Consider the following 25,731-nt stretch of genomic DNA (forward strand, 5'->3'; position numbering starts at 1 on the left):
GGGGCGGACTCCGGAGGGCCCAGCGAGGGTGATTGGCTTAAATGTCCATCGCTTTTGCTGACGCGCCAATCACCGCACACAAGGAGCTGCAGCGAGTCCAGCAGCATCCCTCCCGGGGTCCTGTTCTTTCTCAGGTTTGCTTTTTAATTCCCTTCGTTTCCTGTTCCGGAGGCGCGGGAGGTGCTCCGGTTTTAGCGGGTGCAGAATAAGCCTGGCTTTGCTCCGACGTTGACTTCGCGGCCCGGGAGACATTTTGTAGGTAAAAGGGCCACCTTGCGGGCGATCGAAGAGGGAGCATTTGTGAGTGTCTGGATTTAAACGGGGCTGGTGTCGGGGTCGCGGCGATCTGGATGTTGGGCGCAGACAGCCCCTCCTGAAATCTGCAGCTAAGGGCAAAAAAAAAAAGCGACCCTAGGCCCGGATCCCGTGAATTCTAAGACCTGACAAATGAAGACCTCTCATTCATTTGTGGAGCGCATGCGCTGATCCTGGCCTGGGGTCGCCTGCTTCTCCGAGGGGAGGTAGACCGTGAGCCCAGCGCTTGCCTGGTTGGGGCTCCGGTGTGGCGGGAGATGCAAACAGGGAAACGCGCAGTACAGCCCTAGAAAGCTGATGGGCCTGCAGATTCCACTGGAGGAAAAGAGGATATTCTTAAGAAAAGCGTGGTTCTACTTTGCAACTCTTTCTACATAGACTGATGTTCCTGGACGTGTTTACTATTCCAAATAGTTCCCTCATTTTCCCTGCTTCCGAACACCAGCCTAGGAGTAGGCAGACGCGGAAAATGATTACTTTTCCAATTGCAGCGAATTCCTTGACTTTTGAATTAAAGTTTGCATTCACAACACAGCCTGACTATGCCTTTAGTAGGTCAGTTTCATAATCAGTGTCTTCAGATATTCTCTCTATAGACACATTCTTGAGGATCTCATAGTGAATGTTCAACTGGTACACAGTGAATGAGAGTGTTAGTGATTTCCAGCACATTCCTTTGTGTTCCCCTAGACTCTGTGCATACCTCTTTTCTTGAGTTTATTGCCTTATATTATTTTTTGAAACATGTATTTGTGTGTAGGTTCTGAGCTCCTTGAGTCTTGCAGGCTATGTGTCTTACTCATCTTTGAGTCTGCAGGGCCTGGGACAGTGCCCCACATGTACTGGATCCTTAAATGTTGTGTGAATCCGTGGAAAGTTCTTCTTGTCTGGTTTTGATAATGCAGATGTGTGGTGGGTATATGTGAGAGGGAAATGTACCGTAGCAGCACAGAAACATATACTGTTGGTGAGACAGTAAACATTTATTGATCACCTACTGTGTGCAGGATGCTCTGCCAGGGGCTGTGAAGGATTCAGAAATGACTATGGATCAACCCATGTCATCAAGGAGCTAATAATCTAGTGGAGGAGTTAGACATGTGAACACATGACTATAATATGAGGCAGTCTCTGGTAAGTGCTGTGAAAGAAGTAAGTACAGACTAAGAGGGAAGTCTAGAGGGAATGGGATTGCTTCTAGCAAGGCTTCACAGAAGACGTGGCGTTTGACGTAGGTAGATGGGTAGAAGTCAGTGGGAAAAGTCATAAGGCAGGAGATTTCAGAAGAGTGAGAGCAAAGGACAAGCTGGGTGATAGTATTTGGCATATTAGGCAGCTGGGAAGGTCGGGGGCAATAGGTGCTTTGTGGGGGAGATAATGGAAAGTAAGCCAGGAAGCAGCTGGGTTCAGATTGTAGAGACCCTGGATAACAAGCATGGAGTTTGAATTTGATTCTCTTGTCAGGGAGTGTGAGATTAACTGTTCAGGCCTCAGATTTATCTTGAGGGCCTTGAACTGGAAAATAACCATTACTCGGATATTATTTGGTACCTGATATATATTAACCCCAGTGATTGATACAGCTAAATAAACTGAAATGATTTTCATGAGTCATTTGAAAACCTACTTTAAGCTTATTGATAAACTTGAGTTAGAAAGATATTAGGGAGATGCTTCTACGTGGAAGCTTTTAGCATTTAATAGTTATTTGCATTTTTAAAAACATGTTTCTGAAGTTTAAGTATTTGGAAAGTCATTCATGTTCACAATGTCCTTCTATGGGAAAAGTGGAGAATGAAAACCAAGGGTAAGTGTATATCTCTACAAGGTTATAGTTATGTTTGAATTTGAATGCTGGTCTCTGTGAAGGAGACTAGGGTATGGAGAGGGAGAGGAGAAGTGCGTATTTCCCCCCAGTCTTTTAGCAAATTGGAGATGGAATATGCTCAAATTTTCAGTCTTTTTAGCTGCTGATTGTTTAGAGTCATCAAGACAAGTATTAAGGACATCTTGAAAGTTAGTTGTAAACTTTAATTCGGTTCAACGTTCTCTTAATTGTTATGCTAAATGCCTTGGAGAATGCAACATTAGTGTTAAGATAACTGCAGAAATATTTTCTAGCACTATCAGTTTAAGAAGCATTTTTATGTGCATTCTATTTTTTCGGTCCTCTAGAGCTTATATTCCCTGTGGAAGATGTGACATTGACCCAGGCGGCACGTCACGATGCAAGGCAATGCATGGTGAGTGGCGTGGTAGTGACGGCAGGAGTTTTGGGAGGACAGGGAGAGAGGAGCAAACACTGGCACTGGGTTATGGGCTGTGGGAAGGCCTTAGATATGTGAAGAGAGGGGGAGATGTGTTCATTTGGGTCGGTACATGGCCAGCAACTCAGACCAGAGCAGTGAATGAGACAACCCAGATCCCTGCTGTGACGGAACTTGCAGTTAGTTCAGAGGTGCAGGCAGACATTAAAGGTGGAATTAGATAATTAGTTGGTGATTTGGAATTCTTGTAGGAGCTGCCAAGAAGCAGCAGAGTGTGAGAACAGGAGACCTAAGGGGCTTGGCGGGGCGGGTGTGTTGATAGTGATTGTAGCAAGACCCAAGGTGTTTTATTGCGGGAGCCAGGCCAGAGATGATGGTGTGGAGTGGGTGAACCTGAGTATTTATGAACCAAAAAACGATAGGAATTGCTCCAGGCGGGCATGGCTGTTGATTGGAGGGTGGTCCTGGACACTGACAGGTCGTGGATTTGATTCCAGGTCGGGGCACATTCATAGGTTGAGGCTTTGATCGTGGCGCCTACGAGAGACAACCAGTCAGTGTTGCTCTCTCACACGGATGTCTCTCTCTTTCTCTCCCTTCCCCTTTTTCTTAAAATCGTTAAGCATGTCCTCGGGTGAGGATAATACAGGAATTTTAAAGTAAACTTTTAGTTAAAGTGGATAAAGAAGGAAAACCTTTTTCCCTGGCTGGAGTAGCTCAGTGGACTGAGCGCGGGCTGCGAACCAAAGAATCGCAGGTTTGATTCCCAGTCAGGGCACAGGCCTGGGTTGCAGGCCATGGCCCCCAGCAACCGCACATTGATGTTTCTCTCTCTCTTTCTCCCTCCCTTCCCTCTCTAAAAATAAATAAATAAAATCTTTAAAAAATTAAAAATAAAAAAGAAGGAAAACCTTTTAGGTAATGCCCTGGTGTGTGATTTGAGGACCAATATGTGTCTGGTATTTTCGCCATGAGCATCTTTGCTGTATACATCCTGGCTGCAAGCATTTTTGTGGCGTAGCTAATTGGCCATAAGGCAATTTTGCTGTAAAAATAGATAAAGACAAATAAAAGAGGGCATTAAAAGGATATAAGGAAACACGATAAAGTGAATAACAAAATTAAGAAGACTTTATTGCAAAATACAAAATATTTGTATACATTGAAAATGTGTATAGATTCATGGAGGAAATATTATGCAAATGACTGATTTTATTTTGTGGATTGTACCTAAGCCCTTGTCTTCGTTCTGTGGGAAATGCGGTTCAACTCTGGGCCCTTAGCCTCTCTTTTTCTTCCCATTGTTTCTGTTTCAAAGCGAGAAGCCGCCTCTCAGGGCAAATCATTGTATGTGGAAGAAATGTGAGCTGTTTTAAGGCCACCACCATCAGGTGTTGTGTATTGGTTTGGCATCATTTCAAATCCACTTGCCTATGGCCTAAGTAAAGTTGTTTTGGTCTAAAGGTGAATTTGCTTCCATTGAGGAAGCTGCGCTAGGATGTTATGAAACTCTGCTGTTGTCCACAAGCACTTAGCTACTGACGGGCGCTGCTGGGGACTTACTGGTGGGAACTTACGGAGGAGCGACCCTCACACAGAGGCGAACCCACATTTCTCACGGATTGAGACAAGTGCTTGGTTAGGCACAATCTGCACGGTTAAAAGAGCTCCCTGAAGACCCTGAGGCGCTTGCTCCTGCCGTGGTCAGGTCTGCCTGACCCGCTTTGGACTGGCAGTGGTGTGACACTGTGCAGCGGTCCCAGGAAGAGAGGGGACATCTGTTCCTGCCTTGGGGAGGTCACTCTTCATGGGCAGCTGTGTGTAACGGCCACCTTGCCTGCCACTCACATATACTGGCAGCGAGGGACCTAAGGCAGAGGTGGATACACAGCTTTTAGTTGGAAGGACTGACTCTCCGGAGAACCAACTTGCAGAGAGGCACACCTCTGCTAAATTAGGATTACATTTATCGTTTTGATGGAAAAGTTGCCTTGAGGCCCATTAGTTGTGCAGTGAAAATGTTTGTGGCAAAGATGATAAAGGTGAAAGTACGTAGACCCTAAATGGTATCTGTTGAAATCGGAAGTAAATAAAAAGGAGCGAATGCTGTCATCTTGGAGGAGAAGACCATCAGTTCCTTCCCGGGCACATCAGGTTGGGTTTGCAGCCTGTGCTGAGTGGGAGAGAAGGTGGGACAGGAGGCGGCTGGCACAGCTGGAGAAACCTGGGGTGTGCGGGCGGGATGGCGTGGTGAGGTCAGGGTTTTGGGGAAGCTTACCGAGGACAGCAAATGGTTGAACAGTGGGGTGCTGAAGTCATCATTCTGGAGGGGGGTGGCTTTGGGGAGTGACCGGGTCCACATGGTGACCATGGCAGTGGTTGGGTGGCTGAGACAGGGGGAGGGGAGTTTACTAGCGTGGGGAGTGTCTGGATATTACAGAGAATGCAGTATCGGAGGGATGGGGTATTCCAGTGGCCTAAGGGGTCTGCCAGTTGCTCTTGAAGCTACTCAGGCATTTGGGGACTCCTGTTTCCATAGTTCTCTTTTCTCTCTCTTTTTTTCTCTGACAAAGTCATAGAATGTCGTTCCACCCAGGACGAGGGTGCCCTCGAGGGCGGGGAGGACACGGAGGAGCCAGACCTTCAGCACCAGCCTTCCGGCCCCAGAATCTGAGACTGCTCCACCCCCAGCAGCCTCCTGTGCAGTATCAATACGAACCTCCGAGTGCTCCTTCCACCACGTTCTCGAACTCTCCAGCCCCCAATTTTCTGCCTCCGCGACCAGACTTTGTACCCTTCCCTCCCCCCATGCCTCCGTCAGCACAGGGGCCCCTGCCCCCCTGCCCAATCCGGCCCCCCTTCCCCAATCACCAGATGAGGCCGCCCTTCCCGGTACCTCCGTGTTTCCCTCCCATGCCGCCTCCGATGCCCTGTCCTAACAACCCGGCCGTCCCTGGGGCCCCTCCGGGACAAGGCACTTTCCCCTTCATGATGCCCCCGCCTTCCATGCCCCACCCCCCGCCCCCTCCGGTCATGCCACAGCAGGTCAATTATCAGTACCCTCCCGGGTATTCGCACCACAACTTCCCACCCCCCAATTTCAACAGCTTCCAGAACAGCCCCAGCTCTTACCCGCCCAGCGCCAATAACAGCAGCAGTCCTCATTTTAGGCACCTCCCTCCATACCCGCTCCCGAAGGCTCCCAGTGAGAGAAGGTCCCCTGAAAGGCTCAAGCACTATGATGACCACAGGCACCGTGACCACAGTCACGGACACGGCGAGAGGCATCGGTCCCTGGATCGGCGGGAGCGAGGCCGCAGCCCCGACAGGAGGAGGCCCGACAGCCGCTACAGGTCGGATTACGACCGAGGGAGAACGCCGTCTCGCCACCGGAGCTACGAGCGGAGCAGGTAAAACACGTGTGTTTTCATAGGGAACTGCAGAGGCCCATACCCAGGCTGGCTGCGTTGGTCAGCAAACCAGACCAAACAGGCCCAGCAGTGCATTTCGGCTATAAAGGGAGAGGATGCTTCTTTTGGGCTGTTGGAAAGAGGACGAGCCAACTGACAAGTAAAGAAATTGATGTCAGAAAAAGCCACTTTGGAAAAGCATTCCAAAATTATCCATGTAGATTCGTTTCAGTGGATGTAAGCTGATTACTCTGCATAATACAGTTGACCTTTTAATGACGATCCAGTAACATCTTACATATTTCTTTTTTTTGCTTTGTATGTATTTACATTCAGCATCAGGTTACACAGCATTTGAATTCTTTTGGGATTGATGATCTGCATATATTATCGATTAAGAATCAAAATAGTTAAGCAGAAACTTGCTTTCTGATTTTTAGGATAAATGAAGTGTATTTATATTGTTGCCTTCTTGCTCTGTTTCCTTGTAAAATAAAGTAGTATTAGTTACCCATTATCAAAATTATAGTTATCAAAGTAGCTTTAACCTGCTTTTGTTACACTAAAATAAATGGAAACTGAAGAAAATGGCATTTAAAAAATACTGTTTCCACTCCAGATTACATTTCTTTTTTCTTTTTTCCAAAAGACCAAATATCTGTATACACAAGAGACTAAGGTTTCAGCAGGTATTCCTAAACTGGGATGCACAGATGGGCTTCTAGAAATGCTCTGGAGTTATACTCAAGACTTTCTGTGTATGTGTGTTTTTCTGTAAGTAAATAGGGATCCTGCATCACATTTTTAAGAGGTGCTGTGAGTCTCTTGCCCCCAAAGTCTAAGAACCATTGGTTTGGATGGAGAACTAAGAATGCAGGGGTGATGATCGTGCTGCTAATGTTTACCTGTTCCTTCCGGGAACTCTTCGTGTCCGTGCAGGTGTGAGGTTTTCCACTTGGCCAGCTGCCAGCAAGCAGTGCTTCTCTTTCTGCCCCCAAGGGGTTCCCTTCGTGGTCTGGTGGAACTTCTGTGCTGCGAGGGCCCGAGCTCCGCCACCAGCTCACGCCATCGTGTGGGTTTGCGGAGCGGCTGTGGCTCCTGCACAGTCCCTCTGTGGTCTCCAGGTTTTCCTCCTGGCTGTCTGTTCCATCCAGGTTGGACGTTCTGCCCGTGAATGGCGATGGCCATTCTCAGCCCCGAGGAGGAGAGTATGGAGTGCTCAGGTGTGCAAGGAAACTGAGGTGTTGCTTCTCCCTGGTGCCCGAGGGAGGCGGAAGGACACGGGTTTCCTGTGGAGATGACCGATTCCAGAGTCGTGGTCTTTAAAGTGTTTTCAGCATGAGTTACTGTTTCTGGCCAATTTTGTCCTTAATTCTTCAGTGGTGGGCTAGTTAGCAGAGGCCTGGGATAGTGTGTTTCATAGTTTTATGATAACAATCTAAACTGGAAAGAGTTTGTTTCAGAGTTGAAAGCGATGGTCAGTGCTGTCTCTGGGGAAACGTTTTGCTGCAAACTTCACTATTCTAGATTGCATTTGCTTTTGTGCTTTGGGGGCTTAAGTTAGAGCTGAGTCATTAGGACTGTGCTCCAAAATCCCGAATGTTTCCATCCAGGCTTAACCTTGGAGTTAGGTGCTTATCTGAAGAAACTGAAACGTCTTGTAAACTGAGGGTGTATGTAAATGAGGGAATCGAGTGCCGGGAGAATTGCCGTTAATCCCCGTCACCCGAAACCACAGCTCCGCTGCCCAGGAGGACCTGCGAGGGCAGCTGCTCCCCTTGCCAAACGGCCTTTACTTACGCTGGACATGTTTTCCCGATGTTGTGCTTGGGCCGTTTGCCCTGCGTCCGCCTCAGTGTCACAGCCACGCTGTAATCGGCTCCTTTGGGTCTTAGGCAGGTGTCAGTCACCTGTCTTACGTGGATTGCTTCGGCGAAAGAAGCGTGGGGCATGTGGAGGCCTAGTGTAGCTTCTGGAAGTGTGTTGGAGAAACCCAGAACCTCACACATGTATGCATTAGACTGTGTCGTCTATGCAAATTCTATAGCCTGTCCTCTGGCCCCTCCTCCCCTTGCTTCTTGGGGTACGTGAGTCCGTCCTTTTTCAGCTTCCAGCCTCCTTCTATTTCTTCCCCTTCAAAATGTGGTTGAATAATAATTACAAGACTGTGTTAGGGCAGACTGTTTCTAGAGGAAGTTTGTGAGGCACTGGGTATAGGTTTTTGTTACCATGCACGAGGAAGGGTACTCTGGGGGGCGGGAGAAGAAACGGAACCGTGCCCTGCCCCCACCCTGGGCGGCATGGTGCAGACTGGGGAGGGCCTCCCTTGCCGTCACCGTGTGGTGCGACAGCATGGGGGACCCCGTGCCTGTGCTGTGGAGCTCAACGAGCAGCCGTGGGGGAGCTAGTATTTGGTACTGGAGGAAGATCTTAGTGCTCGCACCCAAGGATCAGTCTTGGGAAAGGTAACCTAAACACCGTTTCTCTTGCTTTAAAAGGACTGCTCATAATTGTGTTTCTAAGGTCATTTGTGTCCAAATTGGTCTTTCAATTCATCCCCACTCAGAGCTGCTCTTGAGGGCAAATTCTATTGCCTAGGTGTTAAAAAATAAACGAAAATGAGGAATAGCCACCAACTAGAGTTTTTATGTGAAAACATAGGCAATTTAATTATTCTTTGTAGCAGTCCTGCCACTACAGATTACATCTTTATCATGTGGTGCTACTCACCAGTTGGGACGTATCTCCTAAATGTAAACTAGTTTTAGACGTGGATCAGACAAACTCTGTAGACTCCCAACCTCCGGCTGCTTTCTTCTGGACAGCTGTGTGCGCCTGCAGCTCCATGTGTGTCGAAGTGTGCTGTTTAAAGGAGTCTTCCTTGAGGGGAGGGGGTGACCTTTATGTGTAAAACAATTTTTGCTTTTTATGTCTAAGCAGTGATGAATCTCCATCAGTTTTGTCAGTTCTGATTTCAATGTATTTACCTTTCTTCTATAGGTTTGGCTGGTTGGGGGATATTTTTGAGTCCAGGCATTTTTATAGTCTTGCTGGACTTAGGTTAATGTAGCATTTTTTTTTTTCATTCTGAAATCAGGTGGTTATTTCCCTTAGATTTAGTTCTGATTCAAACACACTAGAGTTCTGATTTTTATTCCAGGTCTCATTGTGCTTATTAAATAAACTCAAATTATTATTATTATTATTATTATTAAACTTTCCTGGTTTAATATTGGGAGGTTTTAAAATTCCTCATTCTACTTCTATACTAAGTAAACTCAGGGTCTTCATGTAGAGTTCATTTCTGATGAAAGTAGCATTGGCAGGTAAAATGACCTCCGGTCTCGTGGCAATTAGTGATGGCTAGAACTACAGCTCAGGCCCATATCCTGGAGGTTTAGAATTCTTTCATTATAGAACCTTGTTCTAACAGTTACTACTAAAGCTTTTATTTACGTTTATTTCATGGGTGAAGTTGAGAGTTTCCTAGAAATTAACAGGCAATAGAATACTTTAAAGTTTTCCCTGTAGGTTAAATAACCCAAGATGGGCTGGGCGGAAGGTCTCTGCAGAAGATGACGATACAATTCCCTGTGTTGCTTAGCATCAGGTGTGACTTCGTCCTTTACAGAAAACAGCAAAAAATGTCTAAGTCAGTGAACTTCTGTAAAGGAAAAACTCCTTTATTTTCTAATAAGTGCAGGCTGAATAAAAACATCCCATAGGTAGTAGTACCTGAAAAATCCTTAGGTAAGGCCCCTGTAGTTAGAAGATGAATTCAGTGAAGAGAGATGGTGTTTTTGAGTCTTTCTGTTGAAAACAGCTCTGTGTATTAATTCCTTTAAGAGAGCGGGAACGGGAGAGACACAGGCACCGGGACAGCCGAAGATCACCATCTCTGGAAAGGTCCTACACAAAAGAGTATAAGAGATCTGGAAGGTAAGCAAGGAGTTCACACGGAAAGCAGTCATAGGGTTATCTCCCCGAACTCAGATTTCGTGCTTATGCAAAGTATCAGCCACATCTTCAGAATACTTAAGAGTCTTCCCAAATGCCCAGTGACAAGCTAAAGCAGCCGCTCACTTTTAACAGTCTTTACTCTCAAGATGTATTGATTATGCACAAGGAAAATCTTGATAAATTTCTAAAAATTAGAAATTACATGGGCCACTTTTTCTGACGTCAATTGCTAATAATTCAGGTTTTTTTTTTTAAAAAAAACCTTGGAAACTCATAATTATGATTTTAAATATACTTGTTTCAGAAAGAAAGTAAAACTACAGTCACACTGTATTTAGAAAGATGACATTGAAATTGTTATAAACCAAAACTTAAAGGATGTAATGAATTCTGTGGTCTTATATAATGGTAATTAAGAACGGCATTCTGGAGTTGACAGATTTGGGGTCAGTTCTTAGTTCTGTCAATATTGTTATTGGATAAAGTTATCTAACTTTTTTAAGCTTCAGTATCTGTTTAAAATAAGGACACTTATAAACGCATTTAGTGGTGAGGGGTCATTGAAATAATGCATGCAAAACACTAGGACTGGGCCCAAAGTGAATGCCAAATAAATGGTAAACACACACACACACACATACACTCACACTGTTATTACCTGATTGTTTGGCTCTGGAAATTGGTAAAGGAAAGCAGAAAAAAGGATTTAAAGATAAAAGAGATCAATGAAATAGAAAACAGAACTATAGCACAGTAACAATATTTGTAAATAAATGCAAGACTTCTTTGAAAGAGCATACAACTTAAAAAGTGGCAAATCAAGAAAAGTAAAACCTATTTTGTTAGGTATGAGAAAGAATGTATCATAGTAATGAAGGAGATTTGAAATTGACAGCACATTGGCATAAGTATAGATGTTTTCTTTAAGAAATTTAGAACCTTGGGCCCTGGCTGGTGTAGCTCAGTGGACTGAGTGCGGGCTGTGAACCAAAGGGTCGCCGGTTTGATTCCCTGTCAGGGCACACGCCTGGGTTGCAGGCCAGGTCCCCAGTGGGGGCCACGTGAGAGGCAACCACACATTGATGTTTCTCTCCCTCTCTTTCTCCCTCCCTTCCCCTCTCTCTAAAAATAATAAAACCTTAAAAAATTTAAAAACAAAATTAGAAACTTGGAAGTGAAAATAACAATTATAGATTTCATATTAGAAGTAGAGAATTTTAATAGGCCAATAACCATGGAAAAAATGGAAAAAGTTGGATTTGTACCACCTCCTAAAGAGTTTTCAGCTGGTCCAGAACACTGGAGAAGATGGAGCGGAAGCTTAGCTCCTGCTGCGGTGCCAGGAAAACCCTGGGGCAAACCTGACCAATGAGAGAAGACTAAAAAACAGTCTCTCTGATGAATATGGATATGGAAATCTGAGTAGTAGAGGAGAAAGTTTCTATGTTAAAATAACAATTTATTCTGAGTTTGCATGGATACATAGGTTAGTATTAAGAAATGTATAACTAATTTTTTATGTCAGAACTGATAGGATTTTCTCAGTTCCTGCCTATTAGATGTTTCATATAAAACCAGCATCGAATTATGAGTAGGAACTTTGGTAAACTAAGAATATAAGCAGATTCTTTAACATGATGGAGAACATTGTCTCATGAAGAACATGGTTGTCACCATCTCAAAACAACCAAATTGACTGTCGGAACCTTACAGGCCTTCCCATGCAAATTAGGAAAAAGGTGAGGCTCCTTTGCTTATCCTTGTCACCTAACATTGCATAACTTAATCAGCAAGCAAACAAAATACATTACATTGCAATACGGGCATCCCAGGTACTGTGCTGGTGCAGGAGGTACAGTTGCTAACAATGGCCCCCACTTTATAGGCATAAGAGAGTTAAGTGCTACGAGAAGTGCTTGTGCTGGAGCAGTTACATGTTGCTCTGGGAACACAGCAGTGAAAAAGGCAGCTGGGGGAGTCGTGGATAAATGGACATTTCATCGATACCCAGAGTGGGCACAGTTCGGGGATGCATTAGGGAAGGAGGGTGGGAGGAGAAGAGAAATGATCATGTGCAGAGGAATGCTCTGTGAAGGTCAGGTCTGGAGGAAATGAGTGTAGAAAGCATTTGCAGTAACTTAGAAGGGAATGATTGTGCCTGGACTGTGGCAATGGCGGCAGGAACGGGAGTGGTGGAGGTGATGGAGACGTACTTGTGTGAGTCAGCAGATCTTGGTGACGGGTCATGAAGGGAGGAGACGCAGCAGTTGCTCCCTGAGACCTGGTGGTCCCCATCGCACTGGGAAAGGCCAGAGGATGAGTTCAGTCCGGGGCGTGTGGGGGTGCGACTCGGTGGGACAGCCAGGTGGAACGGCATGGTAGCACACTGGACACACAGGCGTGAAGTTCAGACCAGAGATCCCAGACGGCAAAACTGGACGCTGCGGTTAGGTGAGATGAACCGGGGAGAGTTTGTCCGGCGAGAAAGGACTTGCCGTGGAGGAGGCGAAGAGGGACATGCAGACGGAGAGAAAGCCGAGTTGCTGTGTTGGCAGAAGCCACTGAGGACCCACTGGGGGTCGGTGGTTTTTAACGCGGAGGGTCGGGAGTCTCCGCAGTCTGGCGGTTCCTCGCCCAGGGCCCGGCAGCTGGCGGACAAGGCCGACGTGGGCTCTGTGCCTGGTGTAATCCAGCGGATGGAAAACCATCCGAGATGTGGGCACGGTGAAGGAGGACAGGTTGTCACAGTTTCTAATGCAGCATGTGGTTAAGAAACAGTCTCGGGCTTGGATTTTGGAATTTGGAGTGCCTGAGACAGCTGAGAAGAGTTGCCCCGTTTTGAAAGGCCCCTCTCGGAATGTGGCGAGACAGGAACGCTGGCTGACGCGCCCGGCCCGGCGGTGGGCCCTGGGCGTCTGTCTTTCGGGGTGCCCACCTGAAGGGGGGGTGAGGCCGCCTTCTGCCTGCGTTTCTTGGTGAAAATAAACACTTGGGGGGATTTTTACTACATGTCAAAATGTGTGTGTCAACCGCATTAGCACCTCCCACTTACTAGCTTTGCGGTATTGGACGAGTGACATGATTTCTAATTCAGTTCCCTCTGTAGGGGATTGCTCACATCTGTCACAGCACATGCTTGTAGGGAGTGCACACGAGTGTCAGGCAGGTGCTCAGCAGAGCGTCAGGCTCACAGCACCGAAAACAGACCGAACCCCACCACTGGGAGCTCAGTTGCTGTTATGGGCTAATGGTGCTATCAGAACAATTCAAGTGGGTCAGCTAAGGGACAGTGAGAACCGACTCACTGAAGTGGACAGTTACAAAACAAACCCACTGGAATTAGTAGCCATCCTCAATAAGTCAGGAATACCTACTTAGAAAATGTCATGAAGAACAATGTAGGTTCACTATAGAAAATTTATATTAATTAAATGTCTTCATAAGACTTAAAAACTATACGGGTCCACGGGAAGAAAATACCAATGTCGCTGATGACAAAGAAGGTGGTGGAGGGTGTGCCCCCGCCCCATGGTGGGGGTGGGTGACAGTGTCGGACGAATACCAGCGTTCTTCAGGATCGTCTATGACTGCAGTGCAGCCAGTTGAAGTGTAGGTTTTAGAACTTCTTGAGTCAAGTTGTTTGGAGTAGAAGTGAGAAGAAGGAAGAAGAATGAAAGTGTAGCCTTAGGAGTTGTGAAATGTTCCGTAAACGCACAAGAAGTACGACAACCTGACATGGGTGTAAATAGATCCTCGGAGCAGATCCTGAGCCACAATAAGGACACGTGACCCCCCATCTGCTGTCGAGTTGTTGTCTCAGATCAGAGGAGAAGCCGACGTGGGGGCAGTCGGCGGGCCACGTGGAAGCAAACCCCGAAATGTCTGCCTTCTGTCTTGGAGAGAGAGGGAGAAAGATTTAGTGTTATAAGTAACTGAAGAAAATATAAAATATTTATTTGACCTTCACATGGGAAGGATTGTAAGCATAATGCTAAGGAGGAAACATGCATTTAAAAATATCTAGATTCCGCCACATGAAAGTCATGTGTCGCCATAAGCAGATAGAATTTAAATGGAAAAGAAAGCTGAAAAAGGTTACATTGCATGTGACAGAAGAAGGGTGATTGTCATAATAAAAAAAGTCTTTCAATCAATAAAAAGGACCGCAGTCCTCATTTCACAAATGCTGGCATACCAGATGCCTGCGGGGGGGGGGGGGGGGTGGTGTTCATAGAAGAAGTGAATGTGACACGTGTAGTTTCAGTAGTGATAAAAATGAGCACGTTACCTTTGATTAGATACTTTTCTCATCAGAATGGTGAGGTAGTCACGTCGACAGGGCATGTGGAAATGGGAACCCGATGAGGCTTTGGTGGTGGTCTCACCTGGCCCTGCCCCCATGTAGAGAAGCCTTGAGAAAAAGTACTCACACGCCCTTTGTGTGAAATAGTCTGACAGGTGTGCAAAGAACACAAGTTGTGTTCATGGTAGCATTGCTTATAAAGGTAAAAAACTGGTGACAACCTCCATTTGATCAGATTTGTTAAACGATGGTGTGCATGTGAAAGGGTAATGTGCACTTATTAAAGGGTCCAGGTACGGGTTTACTGAAATGGAACGGTTTTCCTCATTTACTGAGAGTGAGGACAGGTGACAGAGTTTTGTTGGTTAAAGCTTGTGTGTATTTATGTGTATTCCTATATCTCCACGTTTTAATGCATTTGTGAAACACAGTGCTTATCTGTTTGTGGTGGTACAGGTGACTTTTGTGTTAATTTTGTCAATGCTTAATTTTTTTCCTACAGTGAATGAATATACATTTTACTTGGCAGTGATTTTTTCTTCTGGTAACAGTGATGCACATTGTAATATTTAGAAGCAATATCAATATATATATATAACCTTTCTAATCACCCATTCCTTCCCTCGATGCACACATGCCTACGTACTTACACCATCAGAACACTGGAAGTTAGTGGTAGGGTTGGTGGAAAGAGTTAATGTGGGGCTCCGATCCAGACGTAAGCTGTCTCGGCTAACCATAGCGGTGTCGGTGGAGCTGCCGAGGCTGCCAGGGTAACTCGGGGAGAGCAGTCACTCTCCTGGGCTGGGTTCTCGAGGTCTCTACGGTCCCACCCAGATTTCTGGGGCTTAAATTAGTTAAAACCTACCCTGTAGGTTTCCCCTCCGAGCACACCCATAGGATGGGCCTTGGCAAATTTCAAACCTCAGAAATTCAAGGCGACGGAGTTGCTTTTATCCTTTTTAACCCAGTTAACACTAGTGTCTGTGGGGATCAGACTTAGGGGAAGTGGTGGTTCACGAAGCAGGAGTGATGCCCAAGCGTGGGGCTCCAGAGAGACGGTCGGGGGTGATGCAACCGGCTCACTTTCAGGTTACGGTCCTCAGACTCAATTTATGTCCAAGCTGAGACCGTGTTTCGTGAAACCTTTTTTTTTTCCTGGCAGAGGAGGATACGCAGGACTCAAAACTAGTCTTCTCCCCGTGGAACTGTCTGTACACAGAGCTTTCCAGGTGTTTTCCAAGTATGTTTCTCTTCTAGGAGTTATGGTTTGCCAGTTGTTCCTGAACCTGCTGGATGCGCACCAGAATTACCTGGGGAGAGTATTAAAAATACAGATTCTTGGGCCCCACCCCCGGAGACTGTGAATCAGTAAGTAGATCTGGGGTAGGGCCTGGGAATTTGTATTTTTAAACCAGTAACTTCAGGTGATTCTGATGCCACCAGATGGGTATTCAGGACTCGCTGGTCTACCGAAAGTAAATGTGGTTTGGCATGGCATTTTTATCTTAGGTGAAAAGTGAGCGAAACAGGTGAAATAGAATAGTTTTACAAGAAAAGAACTTCTTTAATAATTAGCCTCCTTCGCCCCCTTTTGAAGCCGTTCCCCGAGTAGGGAGAAGAAGAGAGCTCGTTGGGAAGAAGACAAAGACAGGTGGAGTGACAGCCAGGGCTCTGGCAAGGAGAAGAGCTACACCTCCATCAAGGAGAAGGAGCTGGAGGAGGCGCTGCCCGACAGAAACGAGGAGGAGGAGGAGGAGCTGCTGAAGCCTGTGTGGATCCGCTGCACCCACTCGGAGAACTACTACTCCAGCGACCCCATGGATCAGGTGGTAGGTCCGCAGGGGAGGCGCTGCAGGCCCGGTTTCCGAGCGCCAGCGCTCTTGGCGTGCTGTGCTGGTGACTCTCCGTGGTGCGGCCTGCCTTGTGGGCGCGTGGGGCCTGTTGGCTCTGCACTCGATGCCAGCAGAGCCCCTGCCCAGTGGTGACACCCAGAGCTGTCTGCGGACATGGCCAGTGTCTCTTTGGGGGGGCCTCCCACTCGTGTGAGAACCACCACTGTGGACGACAGCTGTTTCACAGGGGTGAGAGTGCAGTAGGTGAAACAAAGGGTCCTCCTTCTGCATTTCTGTGGCACTGCTTGCCTCAGTGCTGGGGGCTTCTCACTCGTAGAGCTGCTCCATGCAGTTTGTGGCATGTGTGTGTGCACGTGTGCGTACGAGTGTGTGGGTGACAGGACGTAACCATGGGAAGTTTCCCGTGCCTGTTGGCCGGCTTGTGGAATGGCAGGTGTGGTCACTCTTCATGGGCTCCTGAGAGACGGGGTGCGTGTGTTGTGCGAGGCTCGGCAAGGCTCGGCCACCACACCGCGCTGCTGTGGGGGGCTCCATGGCCTCCTCCGTGTGCTCGCTTCCCTTTTCCTCTCTTCCATCTCCACCTGGTTTTCTGTCCCTTTTTTCTCTCTCTTCTCCTGAAGGTGTGATGCCTTCATCCCATTGTTTATCCATGGAGGACAGACACGCAATAATGTTCGTTGATTAAGTGGAAGAGTACAGGAATGAATACCTGCAGACTCAGGACCTGGGAGGTAGCTGACCTTGGATTCAGTGTGTGGGGTCAGAGGACAGAGCATGCTGTTGGTTGGAATTCTGTGGAAGTGGCTTTGTCTGGGACCGAACCCTTACTTATGGGGACTCCCTTGTCTTTGGAAAAAAGGGGTTGAGAACTCTCTCATAGTGGGGTGATATTTTACTTGGTACATTAGAGCGGGGTTTTAAGTCATAGCTCATGCGATACAGGGAAGGGAGAGCTCACATACCGAGCACTTTCACAGTGCCAGAACTTTACTCCATGCTTCTCATATTATCTGATTCAGTCCTCAGAGCATCCCGGGAGGGGAAGTATTTGTCACTGAGGAATGTTGCTGTAAACAGTCATGAACCACATAACAGCGTTCTGGTCAGCGACAGGCCGCAGGACGACGGTGGTCCCACACGGAGCTGCAGACTTTGTCATCTAGTGATTGTGTAGCCATTGCGATGCCACAGCACCACGTGTCACTCTCGTGTTTGTGGTGGTGCCGGTCGTGTCGAGGGGTCTCCTCACAATTACGTACAGCAAGCAGGTGATGCTTGGTGATGGTAATAAAGGCCGTGTTGTAGTTCGCGTGGCTACAACACTGTACACTGTATTGTTGTTCTAGAGTACACCCTTTCTCTTTGTATGAAAAAGTGCTGCACAACAGCGTGCGGCTCACCCTGGCAGCCACCTCCTGTGTCTCTAGTGGGTCATTTTCTCTTGTGTCTGACTGTGTGCTGCATCGTTTTGTAGATGACATGCCGTACGGGCTTGTTGCCCAGGGGTAGTGGGCTCTCCCACGTAGCTGGGGCAGGTGATAGGCTGTGCTGTCCAGGTTTGTGCAAGTGCGTGCAACGATGTTCACACATAGCAAAGTTGTGCAATGCTGCATTTCTCCAGATGGCTGCCCATTGTCATTGTATGGGGCACGACTGGAACAACCCTCGACTAGTCACAACTTCAGCGAGCCTGGTTTGTTTTTCTCAGTGAGATGTCCGGAGGGAGGCCATGGCACGTGCTCGTTTGGTGGTCAGTGGAGACAGGGCTCCGGTTTGGCGTCGGCTGTCCCTGGAGCACCCACCGTGGTTGCAGGATGACCACTGCAGCCCCAGGCATCATGTCTGGACACACCGGACACAGGGTGCAGAGGGCACTGTTGGGCGGGGCCTTCCTCTAGAACTTGGCCTTGAGTCCCACAGGTCTTTCTTTCGTCCCTTCTCCAGAACTGTGTCTTCTCTTCTTCAGGGGTCCTTCTTCCTTGGCTGCCGTAACAGATTTCCACAAACTGTGGCTCAAAACGACACACATTTATTACCTCACACTCGTGGAGGTCAGAAGTCACCCTTGGGTCTCATCGGCTATGTAAAGGTGTCCGCAGGGCTGTGTTCCTTTCGGGAGAGAATCTGTTTTCTTGCTCGTTCATGTTGTGGCAGAGTTCAGATTCTGGTGGCTGTAGGTTTGAAGTGCGTGTTCCCTTGCGGGCTGGCAGGGGAGGGCTGTCTCCAGCTTCTGGGGGCCGTGGACATCCGGGGACCCCTTCCTTCATCTCCCAGACCACAGCGGGGGCGGAGTTCTCCTTGTGTTTTGAGTATCTTGGCCCCTTCTCTGGCACCTCTGACTCCCTTTGGGAAGGTTCTCGGCTATGAGAGGCTCGTTGTGTATTGGGCCTACCCAGATTATCCAGAGTAATCTCCCTGTCTCAAATTTTGTAACATTGATCACGTGTGCAAACCCTTTTCGGCCATGCAAGGTGACATGTCCAGTTTCCGGGGACTGGAACGGCGGCTGCTGGGGGTGGGGAGAGTGTGGCTCAGCCCACCTACCCTGAGGTCGGGAGTTCTCTGCCCCCCGTCTGAAGAACGTCACGGTCCTGTTAGCACGGAAGAGGACAATGGCTGCCGTAGGTGTTATTCTTAAAACAAAACAACAAAGTTGAAGACAGTGAGGCTCCAGAACTTTTATTTTTTTCTTAATTTTTGTGGATGTGTTCCAATTCCAACACAGAGGGAAGGCTGACGCCCCGGCAGCGCAGCCCTGGGCAGTGAGGGTTAGGAAGGCCAGTGCGGTCCCAGCACCGCCGGCGCCGTGGAGACGTGGGGCTGAAGGGACCATGGTCCCCTCGGGCTGCACCACACATTTCACGGTTTAATGTTCTTACGTCCAAGAGTGTGGGCATTCAAGATGGTTTTCAGCCTGGGAAGAGAGTAGGAGCGCACTGCAGAGCCCCATGTTTGTGGTTTGTGGAGTGAGTGTGTGTGTGTGTGTGTGTGTGTGTAGGGACACGTGGGTTATTTCTCTCTGACCCTTGGGTTGGTGTGAAAGAGGGACTGCTGGAGACTTTCAGTCGTGGGGAGTGTGTGCTTTCCAGGAGCACATCGGGTGTCATGAATTCTCAGTGGGTCCTGATTGTTGTTTGTCATATCAGAAAGGCCAGAGATAAACAGTTTTAATGTTTTTGAGTGTTGGTGAAGTGCACCTTTCCGAGGAAGGCACAGATTTGTGTTTGATTTAGAGCATAATTACCAACATTGGGCATTTTGTGTTTGTGCGTTTGTTAAATCGAGGGTTGAAAATGGCCCCTTGCTGTTACAAATCTTTGATTACTTCTGAGGTCTTATGTGTCTTCAGAAAGACTATTTTCAATGCAGTTTCTGATACTGACCCTTGGCTTTTCAAAGGGAGATTCTACTGTGGTTGGCACCAGTAGGCTCCGCGACCTGTACGACAAGTTCGAGGAAGAGTTGGGGAGCCGGCAAGAGAAGGCCAAAGCCGCTAGACCGCCGTGGGAGCCGCCCAAGACGAAGCTGGATGAGGATTTAGGTGAGTCCGAAGTTACCGGAGCAAGACTCTGTGCTTTTATCATGGCTCGGTCCCGGGCTCTGGGGATGTGTCCTTGGGAGTCCCAAGTTGAGATTCCCTTTTTCATTTTTTTTCCTTAATTGTGGTCTGAAAATACATACCAGTGGAACATTCTTCTTTTCGATGGTAATTTTTCTCAGTTGCGTTCGGCAGAGTACAGAGGAAACTTGTTTGCAAGGCGCACTGACCAGCAGTTGTGTCCATTGCAGAGTCATCCAGTCACGGAGTCAGAGGGACTGTAGTGCAGCCTTCCGCCAAAAGTGGGGCCTGGACCCCGTTGCTTGTGCCTCTGACGGGCAGGCGGCCACGGTCAGGGTGCCCCTGGGCTGATGAGGGAGTGTGGCTCCGTGTGAAAGGTTCTGTCCGCTCACACAGGCAGTTTCTGTAACTTTCTCCTGTTTTTCACGTGTCTGGGGTATCATGTAGATGCAGAGCTCTTTGGGGACGGACACTGCCGTTCACCACTTTGTGTCCTTGGCGCCTAGCAGAGTGCCGTGCAGAGAGGACTCATTCCTAACACGTCTTCCTTTGTGTGCCGTGGCTCTCCTCTGCCCGCCTTCACTGTGTCTCACGCCGAGAGGCAGTTATCTGTGGTGGGTAAAATCACCGACTGAACCAGCGGGCCTGGGTTCGAATCCCTGCTCCTCCACTTGAAATGTGACCTTGAGCAAGTGACTTACGCTCTCTGTGCCTCACTTTTGTCATCTGTAACAGAGGGAGACGGTGGCATCTGTCCCATACAGTACACTCGAAAATACAGTCTGTAAGTGTCGAGTTTCCTTACTGTGCTGTACTGCACTCATCTCTTGTAGGATTAATCTAAGTTCTAGGTCTGTTTTTTTTTTAAATATTTTATTTATTTATTTTTAGAGATGGAAGGGAGGGAGATAGAGAGAGAGGGAAACATCAATGTGCGGTTGCTGGGGGGTCATGGCCTGCAACCCAGGCATGTGCCCTGACTGGGAATCGAACCTGCTACACTTTGGTTCATAGCCCGCACTCAATCCACTGAGCTATGCCAGCCAGGGCTTGTTTTTTTTTTTTTTTTTAAATTGTGCTAAAATACATAACACAAAATCATTTTTAAGTTTACAGCTCATTAGTGTTAAGTACATTCACACTGTTGTATAATCTCCAGACTCTCTTTATCCGGCTAACCTGAAACTCTGTTCCCATCCAACAGCAATCTCCACCCTTCCCTGTCCCCACCCCTTCCTGCCAGTGCCCAGGGCTCACCGTCTGCTCGCTGTCTGTCCCTATGAACCCGACCCCGGGATGTGCCACATGTCCGTGCAGTCACACGGCGTTTGTCTTTTTGGGCTGGCTCACTCCCCTTAGCGTCATTCTCGGTCTGTTTTTATCTGGTTACTTCCAAGTTGGAAAAAAAGATTTCTAACGGAAGTCTTTTATTGCTACTGTTGAGAAAATAAATGTAAACCAAGTCGTGCCGTCACCACCCTCCAGCCCCTTACCGCCTGGCCTCAGTTCCAGCGCTCTGGCTTCCACTCCTCCCACCTTCTCCTCCCCCTTCTCCTCCAGAGCCCGGTGGACCACCGCACTGCCCCACTCCTGTGCACCTGGCCAGGGACTCATCTGCGACCTTTCTAGATGGGGGGGAGGACACGGGACTAGCTCTTCGCTGCACCTTTTGAAATGTGAAACCCAGTACTACTGTGGTTTGCATTTTCTCTGACATCGTCATTAAGTCTTTCTCTGTAAAAATCTTTTTTTAAAGATTTTTAAAAATTTATTTATTTCTAGAGAGGGAGGGGATGGAGAAAGAGAGAGAGAGAAACATCAGTGTGCGGTTGCTGGGGGCCATGGCCTACAACCCAGGCATGTGGCCTGACTGGGAATCGAACCTGCGATACTTTGGTTTGCAGCCCGTGCTCAATCCACTGAGCTATGCCAGCCAGGGCTGTAAAAATCTTTGTTTGCTCTGCCCGCTAGGTGTTAACTTAGCGTCGTGGGCCGCACTAGTTGTCATGGTATTGTGGAGCAGAGCGCCTGGGGCAGAGCAGGCACTCAAGTATCTGCTGAAAAAATAAACAATTGTCCTTCTGTGAGGAGGTGTGGGTCGTTTGGAAGTTGCTACATGTCAACATCTTGCGAATTTCTTCAACCTCTCTGAATTCACGTCTTTCCCTCACCTCCGCCAGAGAGTTCCAGCGAATCCGAGTGTGAGTCCGATGAGGACAGCACCTGTTCGAGCAGCTCCGACTCGGAGGTTTTCGACGTCATTGCAGAAATCAAGCGCAAGAAGGCCCACCCTGACCGACTGCACGACGAGCTGTGGTACAATGACCCGGGCCAGGTGCGTGTGTGTTCCATGTCCTTGCTGTGACGGCTGCCAACCCACACGTCGCCTTCCCGCCTCCAGGCTCAGAGGGTGCTTTCGGCTGGCCCTGACCCTGAGTTGTACTCTCAGGGCCGTGCATCATTCCTCAGAGCCCATGTCTTTTCAGCTGCAGAGTTCAGCTCCAGAGTGTCAGCACCGGGGCAACTGCCCCTTGAATCACACTTGACGACGCCGGTAAATCCTGTGCTAGGGAACCGGGTAATGGTGCTGCCTCATTAACCATGCAGCCAGCGGAAGGAGACAGATGGCAGGGTGAGGGAGAGAGGACTCACGGGCCTTTTTAAAACACCTCGTCTGGAAGGTGTCTCGTAGCAATGTGATAAACCATGTCTTCAGTCCTGGAAGACTTCCTGTTTCTCAGTTGGTAATAGTCACAGTTCCATGCAAGTTCTCTTCCTTGTTAGGTGTGTTTGAGCTCATGATGTCATAGCTGGACATATTTTTATTTCTACTTACTGTTTGGTTATGAAGCACTACGTAATACAAAATAGTATCTTTATAAGAGATTGGTATTTTACAAATGTACAAAACAAACAATGATAGTGTCTAGTGCATATGAAGTTATTAAGCACAATCAAACATGTTCCTATAAAAAGATAACTTAAAATTTATACTTTGCAAATAGACTTACACTGTCCTGTACTAATTTGAATGCTCTCCTCTGGCTCTCGTGAGGTGGCAGCTCCCTAAATGTTCTCCTCCGTGGCATTAGTAAAGTTAGAATGCCTGAGAGACATGTACTTTGTGGCCCCTTTTGCCCCTTGGATGTGAGCAGAAATGTTTGCAAATATCACTGCATTTTGAAACTTACTTTGATACTTCAATCATATAAATGATCTTTTAAACAGCTTTAGTGAGTTCTAATTCACATACCATGTGTAGTTTACACAGTAACTGTTAAAGTGTACAGTTCAGTGTATTTTAGAACACGCGCAGGACTGTACCACTGCCATCACAATCTGACTGGAGCGTTCCCGTCCATCCCGTGTCCACTCGTGCTCACCCCCCACCCCTCAGCGTGGGCTCTGTCATGGACTGTCCTGCCTGTCCCTTGGTCCCTGTGGGCCCTCAGTCCTGTCTGAGCACTCCGTGGGGCCCCACCGCCGTGTTTCACTGGGTCTGGTTTCGTGTCCTCGGGACAGCTGGGCCCAGTGAAGGGCTGGTCTGCACGAGGGCCCAGACCCCGGTCACGGGCGGGAGTGGAGGGTGTCTGTCTGTCTGCCCGCCTGGAGGTCAGTGAGCACGGGGCGACCTTTCCACATTGTTACATTGTTCATCCCAGGCCATGACCATCATGAGCAGTGTGCTGTGGCTTTCGAGGGGACCCTGTCATGTCTCCGTTTGCCACCTGTTACTTTGCATAAAATCTTAAGCTGGTATTTTCTTTTAAGGCAGCCATGTTATTTCTCTGCTGTACCGCCTGCAGCTTTAGATTTCCCGAAAGGATAAAGAAAGTTACAGTTTTTCACTTTAACATTTCTTTTCAAAGTTTTATTGAGATGCTTTCATTGGACGCAATGAGTTACCCGTCTCTAGAACTTTAAAGAAATGTGTGTGTTTGTGTAAATATCTGTTATGCTATAGATATATAATATGTATATTTTGTTAATACAAAGAAAGTGAGAAATGGAATTCCATTTTCTCTCTCTCCAAGCTGATGCTCCCGTCTCCTTTTTGATCCCGTACTGCCATTTATGTTGAATAAGGCCGTGAAACTGGCTTTAGGGCCCTGGAAGACTTTGGTTGCAGCTCTGCCTGCGTGGTCTAATTGCCCACATCCACGGTGCACCCCCCCTAGACGGCTCTGGTGTCCCTGGAGCTGGTCACACGGAGCCTCTTCCTTCTCATTCTTGCCTCCTGCTGGCGGCTCACGGAGAACAGCCGCCTTCGCTGCCTGTCCTTTGCGGCCGTTCAGATATTTCCTCTCTTTGAAGCCAGTGGTATCTCCACCTGGGCTGACATTTCCCCATTTTCTGTGAAATCACTAAGCATGTTAGGTGTGTGTTATTTCTCCTATCTAGAATAAATATTGCTTGAGTGCATGCACCCTGAGCTATTTAAGATTCCCCTCCACCACCTGCCCCGCGCCATGCTTAGCAGTCATCTTCCCGCCCAAGCGGCATTTAGGAGTTACGCTCTCATGGAATCGTGTGGGCGGAGTTCGGGGCAGCACAGTGAATTCCGGTCAAAAACCAGACACAGGCTTACCCGATTAGTGCTGAAAGTTTTTCTGGTTCTAGTGGGCGTTTTCTTTTTTCTGCCTCAGATACCTCCCAGTGTCTCTTTTGAAAACATTTAATCTGCCGGTTACTTCCACAGCATTTTATGGGTTCACTCAGTGTATAAAATACGCTTTTCTTTTGTGCAAGCATCGTTCTTCCCGAAGTAAGAAACAGGAGACACACACTGAACAGGGGCAGGAGAGCATGGGGCAGAAGCGTGCTCAGAAGTGCACCGACGCCGACCTCTCCTGCTCGGCTGCACAAGCCGCTTGGGGATCCGACGGGCTCACGCCGCTTGCTTTTACTGGACAGTGTGGACAGTTGGCAGCTTTACTGGTGTGGGGACATCCGTCTAATCTTCCAATGGCGACAGCATCTTCAGAGCTTCCGTCCTCGTGACATTAAAACCCACACAGTTTCCGGAGCATCGCCGACCATGGCGTGGACTTGCCCCCCAGTAAACGTGATTTCCCCTCTGTTTCCGACAGATGAACGACGGGCCACTCTGCAAGTGCAGCGCGAAGGCCAGGCGCACAGGAATCAGACACAGCATTTACCCCGGAGAAGAGGTAACTGGTTTGGCTTGTTGTACTTGTAAGCTCTGAGCAGTCAGAAGTAGACGGATGCCGTTGCTATTCCCCCCCACCCCATGAAATGATACCATTGAGAGAGTCATTTCCTATTTCCTAGTAGTCCCCGTTACTGATCGCTGGAGGAGGAAAGTGCTTGGGTTTGGATTTGGAGGGGGGGATGTTGTCAGGAAACCATACAAAGTTCTGGAAGTTTCCTTATTTAAAGGAGGCATGGTGTCTTTGAGTTGGTTTTTGTTATGTTAAAACGATGTGTACTGTAATATTTTTTGCGTGTTTCTGTCACAACTGGTTATGGATTAGCCCGGAGAAGTGATCTCAGCAGCCGCTGTGAGGCGCGTGTCCTCTCTCCCTCGGGGGACACGTGCTCTGCCGTCATCTCTGCTGGTCTCAGTCCCTGGTCCCCACCGCGCGGGGTCTCACATGGATGTGCCAGCTCGGCCCGGTCCTGCGTTGCCAGGACGCTCCAGTGTGTGTGGCTGGTCCAGTTGAGCATTTTTACATGTTACAGTTGTATATAACTACTCCCTTTCAGTTATTTTCTTTCATTTCCCCCCATTACCTTCTATTTCTACAAATTATCCTTATTGGTCCCAGGATTGCCACTTTATGATTCGGCATTACATGTTCAAACATGGTGTATGTAAGTCCTTAATTTCTATTTAAAACCTGTTTGAGATCATAACAACGATTGGACTATAGAGACCGTGAGACGACGATGGGCACTTTAAACTGCTTGCCTCGCTCTCACCTCGTTTGTCTTGGAAAGGTGGCAAGCATGGCAAGGAACTGTGGGACAAGGCCTGCACCTCGTGGGTGTCCGCACATGGGCCTCAGGCCGGGGTCTCTGGAAGCAGGTGCCGCAGTGC

The 25,731-nt window shown here is 48.0% G+C and overlaps 1 protein-coding gene across 10 annotated transcripts in view; it reads left to right on the forward strand.

The window, feature by feature from the left end:
* The first annotated feature begins 76 nt into the window (after positions 1 to 76).
* Positions 77 to 25,731, forward strand: part of DROSHA (drosha ribonuclease III) — a 106,646-nt gene continuing 80,991 nt past the window's right edge. For 2 of the 10 annotated variants that reach the window (XM_036020237.1, XM_036020234.1), the window contains exons 1-9: positions 146 to 255; positions 2,491 to 2,558; positions 5,156 to 5,992; positions 9,839 to 9,931; positions 15,516 to 15,626; positions 15,856 to 16,087; positions 19,511 to 19,652; positions 21,851 to 22,005; positions 24,761 to 24,841. In XM_036020237.1, the coding sequence (XP_035876130.1) occupies positions 2,542 to 2,558; positions 5,156 to 5,992; positions 9,839 to 9,931; positions 15,516 to 15,626; positions 15,856 to 16,087; positions 19,511 to 19,652; positions 21,851 to 22,005; positions 24,761 to 24,841 (1,668 nt within the window). In that variant the 5' untranslated portion in view covers positions 146 to 255; positions 2,491 to 2,541. Of the gene's footprint in view, positions 260 to 1,322; positions 1,450 to 2,490; positions 2,559 to 5,155; positions 5,993 to 9,838; positions 9,932 to 15,515; positions 15,627 to 15,855; positions 16,088 to 19,510; positions 19,653 to 21,850; positions 22,006 to 24,760; positions 24,842 to 25,731 lie in introns of all 10 variants that reach the window. The other 8 variants (XM_036020236.1, XM_036020235.1, XM_028521660.2 and 5 more) reach the window with 8 other exon arrangements.

This window comes from Phyllostomus discolor, chromosome 3 (genome assembly GCF_004126475.2).
Source record: "Phyllostomus discolor isolate MPI-MPIP mPhyDis1 chromosome 3, mPhyDis1.pri.v3, whole genome shotgun sequence".
Lineage (NCBI taxonomy): Eukaryota > Metazoa > Chordata > Mammalia > Chiroptera > Phyllostomidae > Phyllostomus > Phyllostomus discolor.